Source organism: Astatotilapia calliptera, chromosome 3, assembly GCF_900246225.1.
Source record: "Astatotilapia calliptera chromosome 3, fAstCal1.2, whole genome shotgun sequence".
Classification (NCBI taxonomy): domain Eukaryota; kingdom Metazoa; phylum Chordata; class Actinopteri; order Cichliformes; family Cichlidae; genus Astatotilapia; species Astatotilapia calliptera.
Window position 1 is genome coordinate 11,367,355 of NC_039304.1, and position 22,685 is coordinate 11,390,039.

Genomic DNA, 22,685 nt, shown 5'->3' on the forward strand with positions numbered 1-22,685 from the left:
ATAACCCCGGGTCCCAGAGTGGCATGCATTCTCCTTTTAGTAAGTTCATCAGATTTCCATCTTCCCAGAAAGACCTTGCTCTACGGGTCAGGAGGAAACATGGAATCAAGCCCAGCTCATCTCTCAGGAGTCAGGAACAAATAGGCCTATCCAGTAACTCGGATAAGCCCGTGGAGATGGAGAGGCATCAAAAGCCGATAAACATCTGTAGGCTGTTTGTGCAGGGTAAGCAGTATGCATCCGTCTGATCGGGGTGATCGACTCCACAGCTGTGGCGGTAAAAGACCCCTTTCACAACCGTCAATGTAACTCACGCTGCGCAGGGGTGAGATGAATCATGTTGACACCGAGGATATCGAGCACCACAAGCAGATTTACTAGCTTCAGCAAACGAGTTGCCGAGCCAGTACAGTGCGCTAAGATTTTCCTTTTTTTCTTTTTTGGTTGCAGCAGCATGACAAGGGCCTCAGTACTTTTCCATGAGGCAAGATATTATGGCAAAGCCTCCCTCAGTAGGAGGATTTGCCAACTCTGCCTTTTTAATGGACAAGGACCATAAATCAGGGGAAAATGCTAATGTTGCAAGGGACTTATTGACAAAGATCCTTGTAAGATGTAGTAGGTGGAATGAGAAGGCCTAAAGTAAATCTATATAACAATGGGGACAGGAGGAAATTAGACTGTAACTTGGGCTTCAATTTAACTTGTTTTTTCCGGCCATGAATAATCAAGTGTGGTACACTATCAATCTAAAATTTGGACACCTTTATTTTCATGACTATTTACATTGTAGATTCCCACTGAAGACATCATGAACATATTTAGTTATTTTCTTTGCTACATAAAAAATAAAGTAAAAAAATAAAATAAAGAAGAACAATTAAATGACAAAGTGTGTCCAAACCTGTGACTGATAGTGTATCTATAGAAATATTAGACATAGCGATGAATTGTATAGCACATATTCTTTGTGGATCTTTTGTGTTTATGGGCTTCGCAGTTCAGATCTGCGCCGCTGACCCACATTAGCACAGCAAAGCAACGGGATCAGAGGTCGTTACGTGTGACGCCAACCAGACGATCAGAGCTTCATTGTCCTGCACAAGGACTGTATGCAGCGCATCTTGCACAACATCATGTGACTCTGCCGTTAACCTGCTGTAACCCCTGCGGCCTGTTTCGCCACTTGAGCATGACCGGCGTGTTGCCATAACTAACTTTTACACTAATGTAAAAAGTTGTAAACAATTATGACAGTAATTCATTATTAAAGCAAAACTGGGAGGAATCTTGTCATGCACCACACGAGTCTCATAATCTTTTGCTCATCTCACAAGTTTATTAAAATCCCAACCATTCAAGACAATGAGAGAAATGTCACACAAACACTGCAGGTACACACAGCGGCAGCCAGTGAGCTTTATGAGCAGTCAGGAGAGTGGCGTGTGGAAGCCTGCAGAACAAATTACATTTTTAAGCTTTTAAGGATCAAGTAAGTGCCACATTCTTGTCAAGATCTTGTAATGCCTGTTGCTGTGTCTAAAAGGTGAATTATCGCCGTTTTGCAGGCTTTGCCATGACAGGATATCCATGGCAATATAAGAATGGAGAAAAGAGCACACGTGGAATCAAAAATGAACATTAAAGTGATTTTATTGTCCAAACAGACAACTCAGTTTGTTTCAACATCAAATTTGAAAAACAATGGAAAGTTAAAAAAAATAAAAAGGGGGAGGGGGATTTGGGACTTTTTTTTTTAACAAGTTAATTGTTAAAACAAATACACATCACTTGGGTGAACCATCCTTTAATAATTTATAAAGTCTCTGCATTGAAAAGGTGCATCAGGCGGAGGAGGGGGGGTAAAAAAATAAAAATGCAATAAAACATTTGGAAAGAGACGCAGCTGTGACAAAGCTGTGTGAAAAAAAAAAAATGTGCATGAGATTTAAGGCATCCACATATTCCCCTATAGTGTGGGAGGTCCCACACCATGACAGCAGCATCTACGCAAGACATATAGTCTTAAAAACAATCACAGCCCTAAATACAGCATCACACAACCAGAATATGGCCCCCAAAAGACTAAATGTCAGACTCTTATTCAGCCCTCTGTGTGCTCGCTGTGGCTGAGCGTTCAACGTATCTGGAAACACACAGATGCCTCAAGAAAGTGTCTAGTGTCTTTAAGAAAAGTGTACCCGACAGTATGTCCCTCTCACACTTTGGGATCGGTTTACATTCATCTGCAAAAAGTACAACTTCAAATGGTGTTTGAGCAACTCATGTTAGAAAACACACAAACACCCAGAACATTACAATTTTGCTGATTTAAAAAAAAAAAAAAAAAAAAAAAAAAAGACTTGAATGAGAACAATCAGGCTTTCTGATGCACAAGCTTCTGGCTTTACATCCAAAGCTGACTGGCTAATAGTTAACACTGCGCTGTACAAAAACACTGTAGAAAACGTGACACCACTGGAGTGTCATTTACATTTGGGCAGAAGTGCATTTCCCAACAGGAAACCCAATATCCAAATCCCCAATCCCTACAAAAGTTCAGCACTCCTCAATCACGGTACCTGCCGAGGAGGAGTACAGTTTTTTCTTAACGAGACGGAAACCTGGACTCAGTTTAAGTGCGTGCCTAAAGGTCGGCGCAAAGCAGGTTCCCATAAAAAGAAAGTCCCGCAGGCTGGGCCAGGCGGTGCCATCCTGCTTAAAAACAAGAGTCAGCTCAAATGTAGGCACCACGGTGGCATCGTACACGATGCGTTCGAGCTGCTTGCATCCCTTGTCCAACTCCAGGTGGACGTAGAGAACAGAGCCGCGCAGACCGCAGGGCTCGCAAGATGCCAGCCGCAGGACTTCACGCGCTATTCTCCGCGTTAGCTTCTCTGGTACCAGCACAGAGGAGCAGTGTAGCATTGTCTTCTTAGCCCGCGAAAGGCAGTTTTCAAACATCTTTGCCAGCTGCTGACAGGTTCTGTCCTCAGTGGCATCTGCAGTCCTCTGGGTCTCATCTAAGCAGTCTAACCAGACGTCCAGTCCTGGGAAAACAAGGCAAGATAAACATTTAAAGGTCAGATAATCCTGACTTAATCATATCAGCTGCAGTAAAATTGAAAGGTATTTTATTAGGTCAACTGGGACAAATCACAAGATTTCAACTCCACCAATGACTAAAGGAATGGGTCTGTGTTTGTATGCTTTTCAGCTGCCTTGTGTGAATGTGTCAACAGTCCCTTAAAAACGAAATACCATCTCAAGAGTCTGAGCTGCACACCCACAAAATATCATGTTTCTGCAGCACAATCTTGTAGCAATGTGCAGAGAAAGACAGCCTCAGACTTGCCTTCAATCGTGGGCTGCTGTTTCGCAAACAAACTGAAGGGATGACTTCATCTGTACCCGCCCCCTCCTCCTCCCCACTGCTGCAGCCATGCACCACACAGGGATAAACAAGCGCACAACTAGAAGTATCCAGCATCTAGCAGGTTAGCTACACAAACAAAAAGAAAACACTAGTAAGCTCACCTGCATCAATGCAACCGTGGTCATATCTTCTATCCGCCAGTTCTGAAACACACTCGCTGCTTTTGGGCTTTAACGTGCTCGTAGCAACCATGGTGATAGCCTGTTTCTCCTGGAGTCGGCCGTTTTCCCGTAGTTTTAGAAAAGCTGCCTGAAAATAGTAGCGTCATTGTGTCAGTCCAAGCGGATGGTTTGAGCTATATTTAAACAAATGACTAACTGAGGTAGCTACCTCAGGATGCTAAAACTTTCAAAATGTAGCACCTAAAAGACAAAAAGCCGTAAAAAAACCTAAACAAATAAAAACTTAAACCCCTCAATTCTTAACTGCTAGCTTAAAAGACACTCATTCGCAGCATTAAACGACTCACCTTAAATATTATTTAATACAAAATAACTTAATTTAGACGGTTCCTCATGAATAAATTCGCGCACACACACATTGATATAGAAACACACACACACTGACAGTCAGACGTACTGCAACGGGGTGAAACTTCTGAGGGTTATTTATACCCTCGTCTACTCAGCTGACCAGAGGGCTTGACCAATCAGGCGCTGGACGCGGGACACAGCTCCTTTCCGATTGGCTGCGAAATAGCATTTAAATTAATTCATTGACCAATACTTGGGGGTGATTTCTTGTGTTGCTACGTGGGCAAGATAACACGCCGTAACGTTTTTGTATTCATTTTAAAGCGTTAACTTCGCCCGAAACGTGTTTTAATATGCACTCAACGCTTCAGCCACCTGTTTGGTAGATTATGGGTCACCAGCAAATGTTAATAAGCTATCTATGACTGTTTCATTATTATTATAGAGAGACCTCGAGCTATGTTTAAGCCTGTAATCAAGCCACGTGAGTTTTCATATTGCTGTTTGATCAGAAAACGCAAAATATTTTTGTAATCAATAAGGTAAACGAATAAAGAAAACGTAAACACATGAAAAAAATAAAAGTTAAACTACACACTTTAAAGAAGGGGTGGTTAATTAATATTCCCAATGTGTCACTTGATAGACTGGGACTGCACCAATAAGCTGAACTCATTACTGTTCAGTATCAAGTTTATCTCTTTGTGAACTTATTCTGGTGGCCCTCCACAACAGTCCCAGATTCTCATGTGGGCCCTTTAAAAACAGATTTTTTTTTTAAGTAACTTTATTCATAATTTTATTAGCTGTATTGACACAACGGTACTATCTAGAAAATTTGAGGCAAAAGCTGAAAATAAATCCCTTTTTCATCTCAAATCCAATTTTTGTGAACCTCACCCCAAACACAGAGTGCACAATGTCCTCATCAAAAGGACACACTGCCGTATGAAAGACATTCATCCTAACACAGAAGATCAGTAGACGAAGTCTGAGTGGGTTTCACTTCCCAAAAGTACAGTTATGAGTAAAGTGTGCAAACATTTCCCCAGATATTCTTTTAAACCAGATCAAAATGTGAATTTCAGGATTGTGAGGCAGGAGGAAGCCCTTTGACTATAGAGCCGCTGAGCCAAAAATGTCTTGTCTTACTGTATTGTGTGTATACATTTGGCAGGCAACGCGGCGAGCACAGTTGTTCAGTTCATCAGCGGTTTATCTCTCACCACTCACAGTCTCAACAGAGTTTTTCTCCCAGTAACTGGATCTGACCCTCTTACCCCCAGCAGCTCTGCTGGCTAAAGGGTAATGGAATCCAGTGGGCGAGGGAGAGACGGAGAGACCAAGCGTTTTCCACCGGTCACATGGGGGGAACTAGATATGCCCTGGAAAAAAAGTCACATTCTTTAATGTTGCTGCTTTTGTAGATGCAGAAATATACTGACAAGTGTTAGGTAAGCAAGGACTTTGGTAAAGTTCACATGTGTCAAAAACACAGCAAGGACAGAAAGAGCTGTCATTATGGAGGCGGTGGTAATGAGGTTTGGACTGACATTTATGAAAAATATGCAAGGTCGTTAGTAGCTGTCTAAGGGGTAGAAGTGGGTCAGGGGCTCTGAATAAGGAGTACTTGTACTTTAGGTAGATTACAAGTAGAAGTAAAATAATTTCCCAGCTCTTATGCAGCGCCTCTTAACATCATCAGTATTAGGGCACAGTCCAGCACATAAAACTCTGTATCTAATCGTTTCAAAGCCAGCAATCAACATTTTACACCCTGCAATTAAAATTTACAAGCAAGAAGAGATTCCTTTGAAAAGATATTTATCCAGGTCATCGAGTAAAGTTTAAAATAATCTAGACACTTCTATATTCTAAAGACTATCATCTCGAGTGTCAGCTGCATGACATATTGAAAATCTGCCATGAAGAGAACACTGTGTGTGATTTATTCCAGACACTGTGCCCGAGACCTGTCCTGCAAAGCTCTGGTTCTTATCTTGCAGGCGTTGTTGTAATTTGCAGCAGTGGGAGTTAGCTGCAGTAGCCTGGGCAGCAAACTGATTCGTGCAGTGTCTACAACACAAGCATTTCTTAAGCACTCGGAAATCGAGCTCAGGAGGTGCAGTGCGTTTGCACTTCTGCACAAGATCACATCCACTTCTGCTCGTTTTGCTTTGTGCGTCAAACATCTGCTCCACTGAAACAGCTGAGAGCAGGCCCCCAATGTGAGGCACTGCTGCGTTCGACCTTAACCTCCTGTCAGTAAGTCAAGTCAAATCCGAATCCGCTTGATAATTTTTCCCCAACTCCTGTTTCCCTGAATGAAGCAAAAGATGAAACATGTTGGGTCTCGGGTTACTAATCCATTCTGGTTCAGATGAGCCTTCTCTTATCCCCTTGAGGACACGTGGTAGGCCGATCTGGGACTCGCCTCCATCCAGTAAAACGTGCCCCTCGTTGCCCCCGCTAGGAAACTGAATAACAAGAAGCTTTTTGCTGAGTTGCATTTCAGGAGAAAGCAGGTTGCATGTGCCGGGGTTCATATTGGTGTGTAGCTGCGTTTTGCTGGTTGTACATTTAAAAAAGGACTTACACACACACAGAAAAAAGTTAAACCTATTCTTTAGAGTCTGTGGGTCACGAAGGCTTTAATTTATCACTTTATAAATTCAAACATAAAAGGCTTTTATGTGTCGCACAGTGAGCTCAAAATCTCTGTTTTCACAGGCAGCTTGAACAGTTTTAATTAACAAATGAAAAATGTTCTGAAAGGCATCGTTTACATCTCAGCAATATTAAAAAAGGCAACTTTTATCCCCAGTCCATGGTTTTGTAACTTGTTGGCTGGTCATCTGTGAAGCGCTGTGTCCGGGGCTGACACCCATTCAACTATTTCACGGCTTCAAACGATCTGAAATCCAGCAGCTTGGTTTTTAACAGCTGCTAAGAAAAGAAAGCACATCGCTCCCTTCCTAGCTTTTTAAAGGCTTTAGTGGTTTACATTTCTGATCTGCTCGCACTATTCTCTGCCCCAGGTCACTTAGGTCATTATCACAACTGCTCCTGTCAGACTTCTTTATTCATTTCTCAGATTTAAAGCTGTCTGCCTCCAGATTTGGATGAATCTCCTACTTCAGCTCAGATCGTGTCCCACAGCTGATGTAAATGTAAACTCGACCTTTTCTTAAACACTTTTACAGCTTTGATGCGTTGATAGTTTATTCATCTGTTTTTGTAATCCTTGCCAGTTACTTCCTCAGATGCACAGTTTTACTGTCCCCTCTAAATGCATCGACTGTAAAGCGCTTTGGGTCGAGTGCTGCTGTTATTAAATGTGCTTTTAAAATAAAATGACTCAACGTTAATGTGAATGTTTCAAATGGCAGTTAAAGAAGGCCCGCTATGCTCATTTCTATTCTGCAAAGCATGCACTTTTAGTTAAGAAGGCTTGTGCCTTAAAATGTAAAAAGACAGAAGGATTCAGGTTTGTAACAACAGGAACAAAAACATGTGGGAGAAAATAACAGGCAAAGATACATATTGATTATTTAGAGTCAAGAGAGGAGAAGGGGTCGAAAAGGGGTGACAAACACACTGAGCAGGAGAGCGCGAAGAAAGCTCCCCACGATGCCCTGAATGTCACAGCCCCGGCCACAGCTGTTAGCGCATTTTATTTGTGTGTGGAGGGTCTTCTGCCAACCTGCTCGCCGTGTCTTTGATGGAAACGTGCCCACAGTCCAAGCTGTCACCCGGTCTCATTTTACGAAGGCCACGGTCAGACCTAACAGGGCAGTGTGTGAATCAGAGCAAAATGAAGGTCATGAGAGATTTTATGTTTGATGTTATATACTCAAAACACCATCTGGGAGGGAGGCTCTTGAACTTATTTGTTACGCACTGCGTGGAAATATGAAGAAGAAGCTGAGAGGTGTGTTTGACTATCGTTGCTTATATCTCACTCCACTGTCAACAACCTCTTTGGAACCTGGCTGCAATAAACAGCAGCCAAAAACATTTCTTTGCTCTTTCATTCTGTAGTTACCTGTTGGCTCCCTCTAGTGGTGAATCACTTAACTCACACCATTGGTGTCCTACAGCTCGCTCACAAAGAACCACAATCAAATACAATAAATTAGAACTTTTAATTTATTTTAATGATTAAATTATCCATTTAGCACATCTCCTATATGCTATTTCAGATCTATCAGAAGATGCATATGTATATGTTAAAAAACAGGGCAGCACAAAAAAGACATTTTCTAGTGATTTATTGAGGAAATTGATGATGACAAATTCCAGCCACAAAGCATAAAGTAGTTCCAGTGTCTATAAATCCAAACAGCCTTTTGCATCTGCTTTAGTTATGTGTGCTTTGGTGCAACATTTGTAGAAGAAAACCCCACAAAAACATTTAACAGACCCTCTGTTGCAGCAAATTCCTATGTTGTTACACGCGCAAACAAGTCGTCCTAACAGCAAATATCTAGCGCACATCAAACAAACCCCAAACCTTCATAATTAGCAAAATGGCTCAAGGCGAGTAAAAAGTAAATGGCAGATAAGAAGGTAACGAAAGGATGATTACAGAGTTATAAAGCGTATGATAAGACTAACGTGAAGGATCTGGGGTCACTACACAGGAAACATGTTTGCGGCAGTAGTTTGCACCGAGTGCAAATAAAGGCTGCATAAATAATAAGTCACCACTGTCATTTAATAGGTGGCGTGTCAGCTTCTTTAGATGAGCTTTGCAGTCCTTACTTTTGAGATCAAGTTCATTTGTTTTAAGATTTATCATCGCAGTCACACGCCCTACTTCATAAAACTGCTCTCTGCATACAGAATCACACTTGAAAGCATCTTTTATTAAAAAAAAAAAATTAAAATATTTCATTACAGCTTAAAAAAAGGAGACCTAGGATCGAAACAGCTTTCTCAGACCATCAGTGTGTGGGCGGCGATGGTGACTCTTCTTATCTGGCTTCAGCTGAAACACACAAAAGAACAGGAGCAATTCATAAAACTGATTTTCCAACCTGAAAAGTCAAAAAGGCCGTTAAATTGTGATTTTCATCTTATTGCGTTTGCTGTTTTAAAGCTCCGCTCCAGCAGCCTGCAACAAAACAAACCCTTCTTTTTTTTCCTCATCAGAATTCCTGAAGCGTTATTCCATTTCCCTGCCAAAGGCATGCAGGCCTGACTGGGAAGGAAGGCATTGCATTCGTTGGCCAACTTGTGTTTTATAGTAGGTGGGGTGAAGGGGTAACTTAGGGTGTGTGCGCAAACTATGCTTGACATGCGCGCCCGTGGATGTGCTCGTGCCTTTACGCACGCACGCCTCCGTAGCATGTGGGGCCACGCTGACATTTACTCAGTGCACAATAGGTCGCGTCCAAAATAATCTGCGTTTATGTTAGGATGTCCCTATCTTTCAAGCCCTGCTGCTTGTTTGAGGGCGGGGGGCGCGAAATCACAGGAAACACCTTCTGCTGCCTAGCTAAAGCCCCAGAAGCCCATACAGTACAATGAGGATATTAAAAGCCCAGCACTTCCCTGGGATAATTGAAATTCGGTGTCTGGAGAAACAGTTTCACCAAGTGATGGAAGAATGCGCAAACAGAGGGAAGTCGGGAGGAACCCGCTGCAGGAAATAGAGGGAAGGCGGCTCACCGTTCTCTTCTCTTCCTGATGATTTAACTCCGAGGAGCATGACGCCATCCTTGCTGTTCTCAGCTCTCTGGAAAGATGCGCTGTGAAGGGTTTTAAAGAGATAAATGTTTGGCTTTTCTTCACACACCCTGAAAATGGCATAATCTGTCTGATCTTTTAATATCAAACTCACTTCTCAGTTCCAGTGTCGACGGTTTCTGTTCAGCAGAAGACAACAGAAGGCAATGATAAGCACACATGCTTGTTTGAATTAAAATAATTTTTCAAATCATAAATCCCAGTGTAAGCACTCGTGCATGGGCGTCCTGGCAGAGCATGTACCTGTGGGGTTGTGGACTTTCTTGGATTTGAATTTGAGGACGATGGCGATAGCAGCTGCGGCCAGGGTGGCGGGCAACACAAGCCACCACAGCTTTTTATCTGGGGGAGGGGAACACGAAGGACACGGCCATCAGTATCCATCTGGTGTGACGTGCGTCTTCCACATTTGCGTCTAACCAAAGGGCAGAGCAGTGATGTAGCAGCTGCAGAACCACGCAGTTTGGACTTTCGACCTTTAACGGCCCTTCTACATGGACTCTGCATTGCAGTGCAGAGTTTTATCCCCCAAATCATTAAAAAGTAAAAAAAAAAATGTTTTAAAGTCTGTCAACATAATATGTGACCTTTTTTAAAACAAGATTTTATTGGATTGGGCTATTTTAAAGGTTTTGGAGCCCCGCAGTGGAATGATTCAGCCCTCTGAGGTGGCAGAGTCAGTGGGCTGGGCAAATGGGAATCTCAGTAATTACTGTGTATTTTTTTGCCCACACATCAGATATATGTAATCAGGAATCCCAAATTGCTTGCGGTGTTGCTGATAGCGTAATCCCCAGTAGGACACTAGTTTTCTGTTTTCCTTTTTTTTCTTTGCTCTGAAGCTTTTTGTGCTTTCAAGTTCAAGGTTTTTATTTAACAAACGATACTCACAGTCTATGCATTCATCTTCATCTCTAGATTACAAGTCAATCATATGGAGGACCAGAAGAGTTACATATCAAGATCATTCAATATGACTCAGTGAAAATGAAATGAATGAATGAATATCTACATTTACTTGTTGCTAGCGTTTAATCATATACCATTTATTTAGTGTCTATATTTTTATTGGCAGCTTTGGTCCTCCGTACTGATTCAGCTGTGAGAGGCTGCAGCTGCTGCATCGCTGGTGTGCAAAGTCAGACTGATTAGCTTTGTTACCTGCTGATTTCTCCTCTGTTTGACCCGCCTGAGAACCTTTCAACGACACACATTTTGATTTGATTAAACACGGTTGGGATGTCCATTCATGACCTCACGTTTAGCTCACTGTACACAGGATCACTTACCGGGACTGTTCTCCTGAGGGGTTCCTTTAGTGGGAGGTGATGATGTCCTTGAAGATCTGCTTTGAGAGTCAGTGGTGTTTTGTTGTCCTGTCACATTTAAATTCATTATTTATTTATATATTTCATAAATTAACTAAATTTTTTTTTTTTTACTCAAAGACGGTTCTGGTTTCAATTATAATGTGTGGAGCTGTTTGGGGATTTCTTTTAATTTCAACATTTTCAACAAGGAAGTGCTGAAGGATGGTTATCAATAAGAGAAGAGAGCACAGAAGGAAAAAGAAAGAGAGGGAGGCAAACAATCATGTCGATACAAACAGTACTGTACCTGGGGCAGGAGGAGTGGTACCTGTGGACAGTAAAGAGCAGCGTTGTTTCATTTGAAAAACAAACTGTTTTAGTTGTTTGATGTGTTTTTAATGCTTTAAAAAAAATCGCATGATCACATTTTATTTTATTGTGTACCTAAGTCCTGGTCAGGATCGGTCTCATCTGTTAAGATAAGATAAGATAAGATAAGATAACTCTTTATTGTCATTGCACAGTCATACATAGTACAGTAGTACAATGAAATTGGAAAAACTGTCCTACGTCGGCACTACATATAACACAACACGACACGATATGACACATCACAACTTGTTCAGAAAACAAGTGAAGAAACCTATGCCTATCACTGAGGAGCTCACACGTGCCACACTTACCTTGACCTGCTCTGCTTTGGCCATCAGAATGCTCACTCTGAGAGACATTAGTGGGGGCTGATAAAAAAGAAAAAAACCTCATGAAATATGTTAAAAGTATCTATGTCAAACTGCCTTCCATATACATTGTTACACTTTATTTCTGAATGCAAAATGAAGTTCATTTAAATCGTCTCTGTACTAAAGCACATGTAGAAACCCTTCAACAAACCACATATGTCATATAAAATTATACAGAGCCTTACTTCCAATGCTTGTCTTGTTCACTAGTTCAGTAGTCAAAGAGTCATTCTGGGCGGATGTGGATGTAGCAGCAGCAGCAGCAGCAGTAGTAGTAGTAGGTAACGTAGTATTGGCTTTAGGCGTGTCTCCTAGAAAACAGAATGTAATGAAGGTTTGTAGGAAAATCTGTTGGAGCTTGACGATAAAATAAACAAGCAGTCTTTAGCCCAAACTAGCTTGTTTTTAAAAGCACACCATCTTGTCCCTTTTTCCCCCCCTTTACTACAGTATATTATTTATTACCTTTAAATCCACCGTATTTTAAATGTCTTTACAAGTACTCCAGTATGCAGTTTAAGGTCACAAACCGTGCTTCTACATCTACAGGTGTGTCCTAAAAATGGTTTTAAGGTGAGCTTTGAGAAACCGTTTTCGTGCTCAGGAGATGCATGTAAATTCCATGAAACAGGACAATAAAGCAAAGTGAAATGCAAAGAAATTTGGAAGAGGGCTTTAAGAAACACTCACTATCCAGAGGAGATGTGGTCGTATCTGTAGGAGGAGAGGGAGGTGCTGCTGTTATTGCCTTTGCTGTTGTCGTTTTTGTTGTTATTGTTGGAACTGTTGCCGGTCCTGGTGCTTTTGTTGTGGTTGAGGTTTGGTTTGACTCATTTTCTGTGTGGTATGAAGAAATCATGAAGGAAGTTAAGGAAAATGATTTGATTAGATCCACATAAAAGTCTTTTGGTGGTTATTTAAAGATATATGTGATTGTGGAGAGGTTACAAGAGAGATTAACACACTTTGTTATCTATCCAGAGAAAATCTACAACCGACACCAGCTCACTGTTGAACTCATTGCATCTAAAAACTCAAAATCTTTGTCTGCATGTCTGTCTTGTAACGTCCCTGAGTGCCTTCTTTGGTTGGATTGTTCTCTGCGATCCAGATTTAAGGTATTTCTGCATCCGCTGGAAGGTATGTCTATCTTTTATGTACAGTCTTTGGTTTCACCATCAGATCAGGCCCTCACTCGCCACGTCAGGGTATGAAACAGAAAGATGGCTCCAGCAGAAATGCTCAGCTTGAGGTTTCACAGCAGGATTTTACTGACTAACGGGTGGTGCAGCAGTGGCTACAGCTTATATTGTCCACCTGTATGGTCTCCATTGAAGATTTTGGGTTGTGGTTGCTTTGGTAACCCTGCATTTCTCATAATTACTCATGGGAATGGAATTCTTTGGCTCCATCTGAAGTCGCTTCCGTCACTTCCTCGATCGAGGAAGTGACGGAAGCGATGGTATTCTTTGTCTCTGCTGAACACCGTGCCGCCAACAATGAATTCACTTGTCATCGTTACAAGTCACAAAACTTAAGTGACATGTTGCTGTTCTTTTCCAATGTGCACAAACCTTTTTAAAAATACTCAACTGAGAAAGGAAATGGTTAATATTTCCTTTTTGTTATTACAGTAAGTTATTACTTGTGTATCCTTGGTTGAAACTGTAAAGATATTTATGCCCAGTTTTGCTCACTGAGTCACAGGCTTGCTTTACAAGCTCTGACCGCCATCCTGCGTCGTGGCTGTTTGGCGCTACTTTAAAGGCCAGCTTCTGAGACGACCGAGGGTCAAACATGTCAGACAGGGGGTGAAAAGTCTAGATAGAGAAGGAGATTACGGCATGTCGAGGTGGATATCCTCTGCCCCAAGTGTCGCAGCAGTGTGAAGCTGCATCCTGTCCCAGACATATACAATTGTTGCTCCCCGACCCGTGTTAAACTTCCTGCTGTCGATCACGATTTCATTCAGTGCATTTCACTGCAGTCCGGCTGCTTGATGGCTAACAGGACGTTTCTGCTCTGACCGCACAAAGATCAGACTGTTTTTCATGAATCTGGTCAGGAAGGAAAATCAAGTCTCCCTGCCAGACATAACTCTAAAGTATTTAAGGCAAGTCTCAAGTCAGGTCATTGAGTTGTTAAAGGAAGAGTATGAGGCGAGTCTTCGGTATGTTGGATCATTCAGAGAGTTGTTTAAGTTCCTGCTAGTAAATCGAGGTAAAGTTAAATGTTAAGTATGTGTAAATTGTTTGCGACGCATCGTGGCCTTTTCAGTCCTTTAATCATGTAAACAAATCCAAGTCAAGCCTCAAGTATTTCAAGCAAGTTTAAAGATCAAAAGCTAAAGATTTGCCAGCATCAGAGAGTTTCGGATCCTACCAGGCCCACACTTCATTACTTTTCCTTATGTGTCGCGGAACAAAATCTCACACAGATAATTCTAATGGCCCAGGCGTGGGCGTTTCCTCCAGCTTGTTTACCGCTTAAACCTTGGAAGAAGATTGGCTGTCACCTGGGATCTGTCAGGCTCAGGACAATAATCTGCTGTCTCTGTGATAGAGGGGGCGGTTTGGTTCTCACTGCCTATCTGCTGTTAGATCACCTATCTGCTCGGCACAGACAAGCTTTCAAGTTCTTTTGTTTCTGCAGAATGAAAAAAAAAAAACAAGTCAGTAGCCATGTGGCACTCTGGTGCTTTTCATGCCAGAGGTTCTGACTTGTATCTAACATCTGTTCACTCGCAAAAATCAGAAACAAATTGTCAGACTTGTTAGTTTGAAGGTCTCCGTTAAGATTTGGAGGCATAGAAACACAATCACATAAAAATGTGCTCCAAGTTTATCTCCCTTGGATAAGCAAAAATAGTCTGAGTGGATGTCCTTAAAGTAACGTAAGTGACTTTTGACCATCGCTGTGATCTTTATCATTGCACACACCAAGGGGGAAACGCATGGGTTAAAGGGAAGAACCATTAACCAGTGCTCAAACCAAAACAGAACACAACTATGGAGGCAGTCATCTTGATAGAAAGCCTACTACGTTTAGTTTTACTATAAATCACAGAAACAAGGTTGTTGCTAACTATTAAAGAGTGCTGAAGACTTCTATCAGCATGTGATCAAGCTGTAGCCATTGTGAATGATCGCCCTACCTTGTGTGAAGACATGGGCAGATGCTAGAAGCAGGACAGCAAAAACCCTGACGGACTTCATGGCGATTCTGCAGCTGTGAACTCCTTAAACGTCTCCCTTCGAGTGGCCCGTGTGAAAGGTGTCCAAGCCTGGGTGCTCCGCTGCTGATGCTTATTTTGGCACTTCCTTTAGATAGAGAAGGGGAGGAAATACACTGGCTTCCCTTCCTGACGTAAACTGGGTGGATGTAGAGACTAACACAAGGCAGGCACTTGGCTCAATTCTGGGTCTATTTAACAATCATGTCAGTTTTGTATAATGTGGTGGAACCCAAAGGCAACTCCCATTGCTTATTTTTTCCTGCTCTGACACCACTTAACGAGGGTGAAGGAGACTGGAGAGACCTCACGGAGAGTGAATGGAGCAGAATCGGACAAAACAGATGAGATTAGATCTTTAAAAAAGTAGCTACACTGAGCCAGAGCTGTGCGTAAGTGAAGTAACTGTGGTAAATTTTGATAGTGGTGACATTGCAAGCCTTAATCCATTGGAAACCATTAACATACTACACAGTTCAACTGAGAGATAGAATCAGATTGGTAAATAATGACTGGAACTGATGACAAAGACCTGACAGCCCAGAGGAGCTGCTGAGAAGCCAGCCATTCTCCACTATTTGTTAAACAATGTCTTCACAAAACCTGTTGTCCAGGCGTGTTGGTGGTAACACACACTCGCACATCGACCGATGCATAAAGTCAAGACAGCTGTTTTTTTGCAAAAGCATCACAAAATGAGTTTGGATTTTTATACAGAGTGAGGTTATAATCAAAGACGAAATGAGTTCTTCACTTTTGAACACTGCCCGTTTTTACTTGAAACGTTTTACTTGAAAAAACTTTAAAAAACAAAACAAAAAAACAACTCATATTGTTTCCTACCCTATCCCCACCCCCAACAAAACCAAACTGCTGTTTTTTGGGCCCTCCCAAAAAACAGGATGCCAGAGTTTACTTCCTTTCATTTAAACATTGTGTTTAATAACTGAAAGGAGGTCCAAAAGAAAGACACTTGAGACACGCACACGAGAAGTGGACTTCTTAGCTAAAATATAGAATGACTTAAATGTTTGTTTTACTAATTAGAATTTTTTTTTCCCACTGACAATAAAATAGAAATAGCTGTAACATATTTTCCCAACACATTTTCAGAAAGCCTGACATTTCCAAAATTAAATGTAAACTTCAACTGCAACCTAATGTACATGCACACACCGATCACTTCATTCGGTACACCTATTCAGTTCCTCGTCAATACAAATGTGTAATCAGCCAATCACGTGGCAGCAGCTCAGTGCCTTTAGACCTGTTGACATGCTCACAATGACTCACTGGACTTCAAATCAATCATCAGAATGAGGAAGAAAAGTGATTGAAGTGTTTGTTTAATTTAATGTGTTTGTCCTTGGCAGGCTGGTTGGTATGAGTAAGGAAAGTGGCCTAAAAAGAGAAAATATGCAGTTAGCAGTTGGGTGGAGATATCTTGTTGACTCCAGAGGTCAGAGGGGAATGACCAGGCTTCTTCTAGCTGACAGGAAGGCAGCACTATTGCCAATATATAACCACTTGTTACAAGAAAGGTATGCAGAACATCACTCCCATCAGCTAAGAACTGCTACTGCAAAGTGTCGTCTCGAGCTCATGCTGCATTTGGATGTAAGGATCAGAATTTGGCATAAGCAGCATAAAAGCATGGCTCCGTCCTGACTTGTATGAGCAGTTCAGGTTGCTGGTGGTGTAATGTGTTTGAGATATTGACTTTGGGCCCCTTTGTATCAATTCCCTCATTGTTTAAAAGTCACAAGCCTACCTGTTGCTTACTAATTAAAGCGCACCCACATCCTTTGACGGCTTCCTTCTCAGGTCATCTCAAACTTCTTTTGAACGTGACAGCGAGTTCGTTCGTTCTACTCGAATGGCCTCCAGTCACCAGATCTCAATCCAGAAGAGCACCTCTGAGATGTGGCGCAAACCAGAGAGCCGCATCATGGATGTGCAGCCATGCTGTCACATCAATCTGAGGAATGTTTTCAACACCTCAGGGTCCAACTCGGGCGTAGCTAATAAAGTGGCAGTTGCATGTAAAAGAAACAAGGCTGCAGATCCCTGTTCTCACAAACAAGTGTGATTATGCACAGTCATTATGTTTGAGCTTAGCCTCCCGAGTTTAATCAAAGAAGTCACTGAGGTTGATAAAGAGGAAACACCTTTGCTGAGGAACTGCCAAGTAGCAATTTCCTATTTACATACTGCAGCGCTTTGAGCCAAGCTGTGTTTGACTGGAGCTGTAGAGGAGAATCACACTGAACTCATATGAAACCATATATGACGATGACTTCTATCGGTTTTCAGGCGCTCACGCACACATTCACCACACACACAGGGGATTCAGGTTCATTTCAAGTTGAAATTCATGCACATTTTTATTGAACAGTTATATAAAATACTTTTCATAGTTGCAAGTGCATGCCTCATCTGCCAACAGTTTTGAAGTTAAATTACAAAAGCAAGGCTTCATGTCGTGTAGTGAATTACTTGGGCACTTAAAGCAGTTCTTAAAAAAGATCTAAGTTTGTTTTTTCCTCGTTTCATCTTAAAGTATTGAGCAGTATCAAACCTGTAACTGATATACAAAGCAGAGGTCCAAATAATAGTCATAATAATAATAATAATAATCAAATTACACTTTCTGTGGCACATTTACAAAAACAAAACCAAACCGATTCACCTGTTATATGACACAAACAGCTAATCATGCATTTTGGAGTTCCACATGTAACCACACACCTCACAAGAATTGTCAAACATGCTTAATTGGACTGTGTGCACTTACAAGCGCAGGTTAAAAATTTCATTTCTCATCCATCATAGATAATTAAATGCTTCAATTACAAAAAAAGAAGGCATAGAGCATCATGGTGTTAATTGAAAGTATGCAGTTATACGTTTCCAGTATATGTTCACTAAAGCGCAATATATTTCAAAACAGGCCTCCACAGCCAAAGTTTTCAGATGTTCTATTTCCTTTTGTTTGATTTTTTTTTTATAAAACATGCATAGGCAGACACTTTATTGTATTCTTTTTTCCTTTTCTTTTTTACACAATATAGTTTCTCTATTTTTACTTTGTTCGCAATACTTAAAAAGAGAAAAAAAAAATAACACTCATTTCCAGCAAGCCACAATAAATCTACCCTCCCCCCCCCCCCCCTTCCAAAAGAGACAAAAAATAAACATATCTGCAAATGATAGATAGGTTAAGTGTAAATTCCAGTTATGAAACTCAAGAAAATAGGTATTCATTACTGAGTTATTTAGCCATTATACAGAAAAATCAGGTCAAAGCACACACCAAAAGAACCTGAGGTAAGCATAATATGTACAAAACCATAAAACGTTCCATTATTTGGCATTTCCACAACATTGCAACATTCTTTTTTTTTTTTTTAAGACTGCCTAATTAATTTCAGAGCTATTTTATAAGAGTAGCAAAACAAAAAGTTATCAATAAATAGTCCTTATTTAGTTTGTACACCCTTATATGTTAAAAACATTATCTCATGTTCTGTCCTTTTTAGTGCTGTATTTTTGTAAACGTACGATAGTTAGTAAGAAGTTAAACGACTTTCCGTTTCGGTGTAAATGAGCAAGGGTCTTTCAAGAAAGAAAAAAAAAGAAAAACAAGAAACTGAATCACCTTTAAGATCTCGATCTCTCTTTCTCTCCCCCCATCGTTCTCTCCCTCTCTGACATACTGTGGTGTGGAGGTGAATCAAGCGCGGTTACGGCCTGACCCTTCAGAAATGTGACCTGGCAATAACTTAGCAGATTTGACTATGAACTAATATTTTGAAGGCATATCCAAAGACTAGCAAGTGAGATGTCCCCCCGTTATGAGCCATAGATGCCTCCCCCCTCCACATTCCATCACTCCTTCTCCTCCTCCATCCCACACCTTCACCCTCTGCCCCTTTTCTGTGGTGGCGGGTCGCGATGAGGCTGGGGGGCGAGGCAGCCCCGTCGGCCAAGGTGGCGCCTTGCTGCTGGGCCTTCACTGGATGTTGCTGCCGCTGCTGGTGCTCCCCTTGGCATCTGTGCCGTTGGTCTCCGAGGACAGGGCCTTGTTGAGAGAGTTGAGGCTGGCGTCAGAAGGCAGGGCGTCTCGCCGCGGAGGCATCCTCTCGTTGATGCGGTCCAGGCCCTTGGCCTCTTCGAAGCTAGTGATCTTGTGCTGAGGCGAGAAGCCTTTGATTGCTGTTGAGATGCAGGAAATAAGGGTAGGGAGGGGGGGGGGGGGGGGGGGAAGAGAGTTAGGAGTGATTTTATATGGTGTAGAGTTTAAATGATTAAAAGAATGGGGGTGGAAGGGGTGGGGGTCACGCTCACATTCACCCGTGAATCACCAAATTTGATTATATTTGCTTTGCTCTTGAAATTGTGAGAGAAAAAAAATTGTTTTACTGAGAAAGTGACAACAGAGGCTGCACCTGATCACCTGATGAGCTGCTGGCTAGTTCAGTTACATTTAATCCATGAAAACTGAATATCTAAAGGCGATCTCTGATATGATAAGTGCATGGCGTCGATCTCTCCAGACACACTTGTAGGTTTGGAAAACAGAAATACTTGCTTTCTTGGGTGGGGTCACATGAGAAGATTTAAAAAAAAAAAAAAAAAAAAAATCCTGCCCATTAAATCTGGTTAGCTTAGCTTCTTTCTTTTGTTTCTTTTGGCTGCTACCTTGTTTGCAAAGTGTCAATATCCTCATATTTCTATCCAAGCTGTCCTTTTTGATACAACTCTTCAAGGGATTTTGATAATCTCCTCCTGACTAGAACCATGCATCTTTTGCATGTTTGGCAAATGTGTTAACCACTACACTATGGAGCCGACTGTAAAGCGTTAAACTTCCGCCCCTTGAGCGTGGAACCAAAAGCGAGGCAATCAAAGGAGCCTACCAAAGGAATGTTTACAGGCTAGTACAAAATATTGTTTTTTTGGCTTCTATTAATAATTTCTATGAGTTATAAGTGGATACCAGGCAGGTCAAAGTTTGTGCACATTAGTGCTTTGCTGGGTGTTAAGCTGAAGTAGCTAGCTGTGACTGAGAATCACGAGTGTTATGAATCTTCTCTTGTGACTCCACCCAGGAAATAAAAAAATTCTAAAAGTTGAACTTTCTTTGGGTTGAAGATGAATGAAGTGAGAAGAATCTTTGCTATTCATGAGGCCAGACAAAGTCTTCAACCACTGTTACTTGTTTGTGTTTTTCATGGAAAACAGTATTTGTCGTGCAGCATTTTAAACGATTAATGGTTTAATAAGGCATGAACGCAATATGAAAGTATTTAAGCAATTTGATAATGTGACAACACACGGATATAACTTATGTGATAATGCCGCTTGACAGATGAAACGATTACATATTCCTTCTAACTCTACAAAGGGCACTTCCTGACATCAGGGTCGACAGGTTTTCACTGTGCCAACAATATCCGTGATAGCAGACCATCTCGTGGCCATCTTGTCATGCTTTTTTGCGCATGTTAAAAGTTAAGAATGTGACCGATATTAACCAAAATCTCAACGCAGCCGTATCGCGGAACACCTGAAGACCCCAAACATCCAGGTCACCCCATCACAACACAGCTTTTGTAACGACAAAAGGGAAGGGGGAGAAATGATCAAAGAGACAAGAAAAGAATAAAGGGAGGAGAAAAAGAAACACTAGAGTGGAGCCCACTGAGACATTCACTTCCACAAAATAGAAACCACGTTGAGACTGAGCTCACGTACAAAGACACTATCAAAGGAACTTGGGGTGCTAACGACTTGTTTAGTCTGCTTGAAGCATGCAGCAATTGAAGGTTGACTGGAGGTTATGATGGGTGGAAGTTGCAATATGATACAAAACTGAGTGAACTAAACTGAATAATGAAGATAAAACCCTTTAAATATGCAAAGAAACACCAATGACATTAATAAAACCAGCAATTCAAGGCTGTTTCATTCAAGTCGATGGATACTTTAAGTATTACAAGAACGAATCGTTCCAATATTCAGCTTGAGTTCTATTTCAGCACTTTTTAAAAAACATTTTGTTACTTCCACCTTTCATACAGACTGAGGGTGATTAATACTATGGTTGTAAATAAGAAAACCCTTCTTACTAGAATGGGGGTGTGACAAGGGGAGGAGGGGATTTGATTTAAGAGGACAAATTGGGGATTGTGGAGAGGACGGTGTGATGGGTAGCGTAGTTGTGTTGCTGCATAGCACAGGTCAGACACAGGTTATTAGCAGCTCAGAGGAAAGAACACGACACAGCAGGGCCACAGAGGATCCACATGGAGAGAGAAGCAGAGAAGAGTCTGGACACTACAATGGACTGTCCTCTATGGGGCTAAAGAGGAAGTACTGGACAATTTCAATGTAAATAGCAGCTGGCATACTACTATTTAGCTCGCAGTTGAGGTTGTTCTTGCGCCAAAGGCGATGCAAGTAAAGCAGATTTTAGGGAGCGTCCAATTTGGATTTCAAAGCCTCCTGTGGAGCGTCTACCAATTCAGATTCAGCTCTAAGGAAGGTGTTACATAAATAAAACAGCAACAACAATGCACAACTGCTTCAGCTGTTTCAAAGGGGAAAACCATCAAGAGCTTTCATAGCAAGACTTCATTGTATTGTGTGAGGGCAGAGCAGAGGGGGAGCGTGCTGTCTGCTATGATAAGAGCATTGCATTAATCATTTAAACTATGATGAGTGATTTCATTGAAGTACCTTCCTCTGGAAAAGTTCATTCAATCCCCAGATAAGAGAACAAGTGCAGTTTACCACATAAAGTATTACCCTCGGTAACATTAGGAATATATTCCATTAGGAAATAAAGTGTTACTTCAAAATGATATTCAATATCCTGTCAAGGTGAACTCTACCGATAACTCGACAGGACCTACTTCCTCTTTAAGGTCGTGAAAACCTTAATCAGGAAGGTGGGGTTATTTTTCACTTACATGGTGCCTTATCTAGATCTGCTGCACACATTTGCTGTGGAAAAATACTGGTACCAGTACCACAACATTAGCACCTGTGCTTTTGGGAAAGGCCAAATTCAGAACCCATGATGGCGATATAACCTTTGTGTTTCTCCTATTGGTCTGAAGTAGTTAAGGCTTGTTTAGGAAAAGTTCATGCCAGATCTAATACTGTGCAAAAGTCTTGATTTACCGCTTGTTTGTCCAGTTTTATCAATTTTTTTAAGGGCAAACCATGTGAGAGATACCAAGTTGTTTGGATAACAGCTCTGAAACTCATCTCGTGTGTTTCTGTGATAAGCTGCTAGTAACAACGTGCCTAAAGATACAATTTAAAATAGGCTTTTAAATAAGTTGTCTGTTATGTGTAGACACAACACTGGTTCATCCCTTTCGTCGGGTGTCTTTTTACACTTGAAAGATTCATAGCTCAGCGGTACTAATTCTAAAAATGGAGTGCCTGGAAAAGTATTGCTCCAGACCACCTTAAAAATTGCCAAACATAGTCTGGCTCTTTGCCGAAACGATACAAAAACAATATAAAATGGGCCACGGCTCAAGACCTTTGCACAATACTGCACTTTTCAACATTAATTAAGAAGCAGCTTTCTATGAATTAAAAATGAAGGATTTTATTGGCTTGTGTGCATCACATAACCCCTCAAAACTTTAGGTTTTCAGGACCTTTAAGGATGCTGGTCCAGTCTATCCCTCTGGATAGGCTGAAGGCTTGGTAAAGCTGCCA

At 41.4% G+C, this 22,685-nt stretch overlaps 3 protein-coding genes across 10 annotated transcripts in view; all 3 read right to left on the bottom strand.

Annotated features, from left to right (window-relative positions):
- Positions 1-1,735: 1,735 nt before the first annotated feature.
- On the bottom strand, positions 1,736-4,437 carry LOC113018619 (DNA damage-inducible transcript 4-like protein). Of its 2 annotated transcripts, XM_026161805.1 has the most exons (3): positions 3,906-4,437; positions 3,538-3,685; positions 1,736-3,050 (listed from the first exon to the last, which is right to left on the bottom strand). In XM_026161805.1, exons 2-3 carry the CDS (start codon positions 3,626-3,628, stop codon positions 2,560-2,562), a joined length of 582 nt encoding a protein of 193 aa, XP_026017590.1. In that variant the 5' UTR covers positions 3,629-3,685; positions 3,906-4,437; the 3' UTR covers positions 1,736-2,559. The 2 variants fall into 2 exon arrangements, with proteins under 2 accessions (XP_026017590.1, XP_026017591.1); XM_026161806.1 differs by lacking the exon at positions 3,906-4,437 and having other exon boundaries at positions 3,538-3,899.
- A 4,376-nt stretch (positions 4,438-8,813) lies between these two features.
- LOC113018618 (mucin-5AC-like) lies at positions 8,814-15,470 on the bottom strand. Of its 2 annotated transcripts, XM_026161803.1 has the most exons (12): positions 14,868-15,470; positions 12,404-12,550; positions 11,899-12,024; positions 11,654-11,710; positions 11,415-11,441; positions 11,278-11,298; positions 10,950-11,036; positions 10,822-10,857; positions 9,904-10,002; positions 9,755-9,779; positions 9,583-9,662; positions 8,814-8,899 (listed from the first exon to the last, which is right to left on the bottom strand). In XM_026161803.1, the coding sequence occupies exons 1-12, from the start codon at positions 14,926-14,928 to the stop codon at positions 8,886-8,888; spliced, it is 780 nt and encodes a 259-aa protein (XP_026017588.1). In that variant the 5' UTR covers positions 14,929-15,470; the 3' UTR covers positions 8,814-8,885. The 2 variants fall into 2 exon arrangements, with proteins under 2 accessions (XP_026017588.1, XP_026017589.1); XM_026161804.1 differs by lacking the exon at positions 11,415-11,441 and having other exon boundaries at positions 14,868-15,467.
- Positions 15,471-17,299: 1,829 nt separating this feature from the next.
- Positions 17,300-22,685, bottom strand: part of LOC113018612 (serine/threonine-protein phosphatase 2B catalytic subunit alpha isoform) — a 67,021-nt gene continuing 61,635 nt past the window's right edge. For all 6 annotated transcript variants that reach the window (XM_026161785.1, XM_026161786.1, XM_026161787.1 and 3 more), the window contains one exon: positions 17,300-19,160. In XM_026161785.1, the coding sequence (XP_026017570.1) occupies positions 18,958-19,160 (203 nt within the window). In that variant the 3' untranslated portion in view covers positions 17,300-18,957. The remainder of the gene's footprint in view (positions 19,161-22,685) is intronic.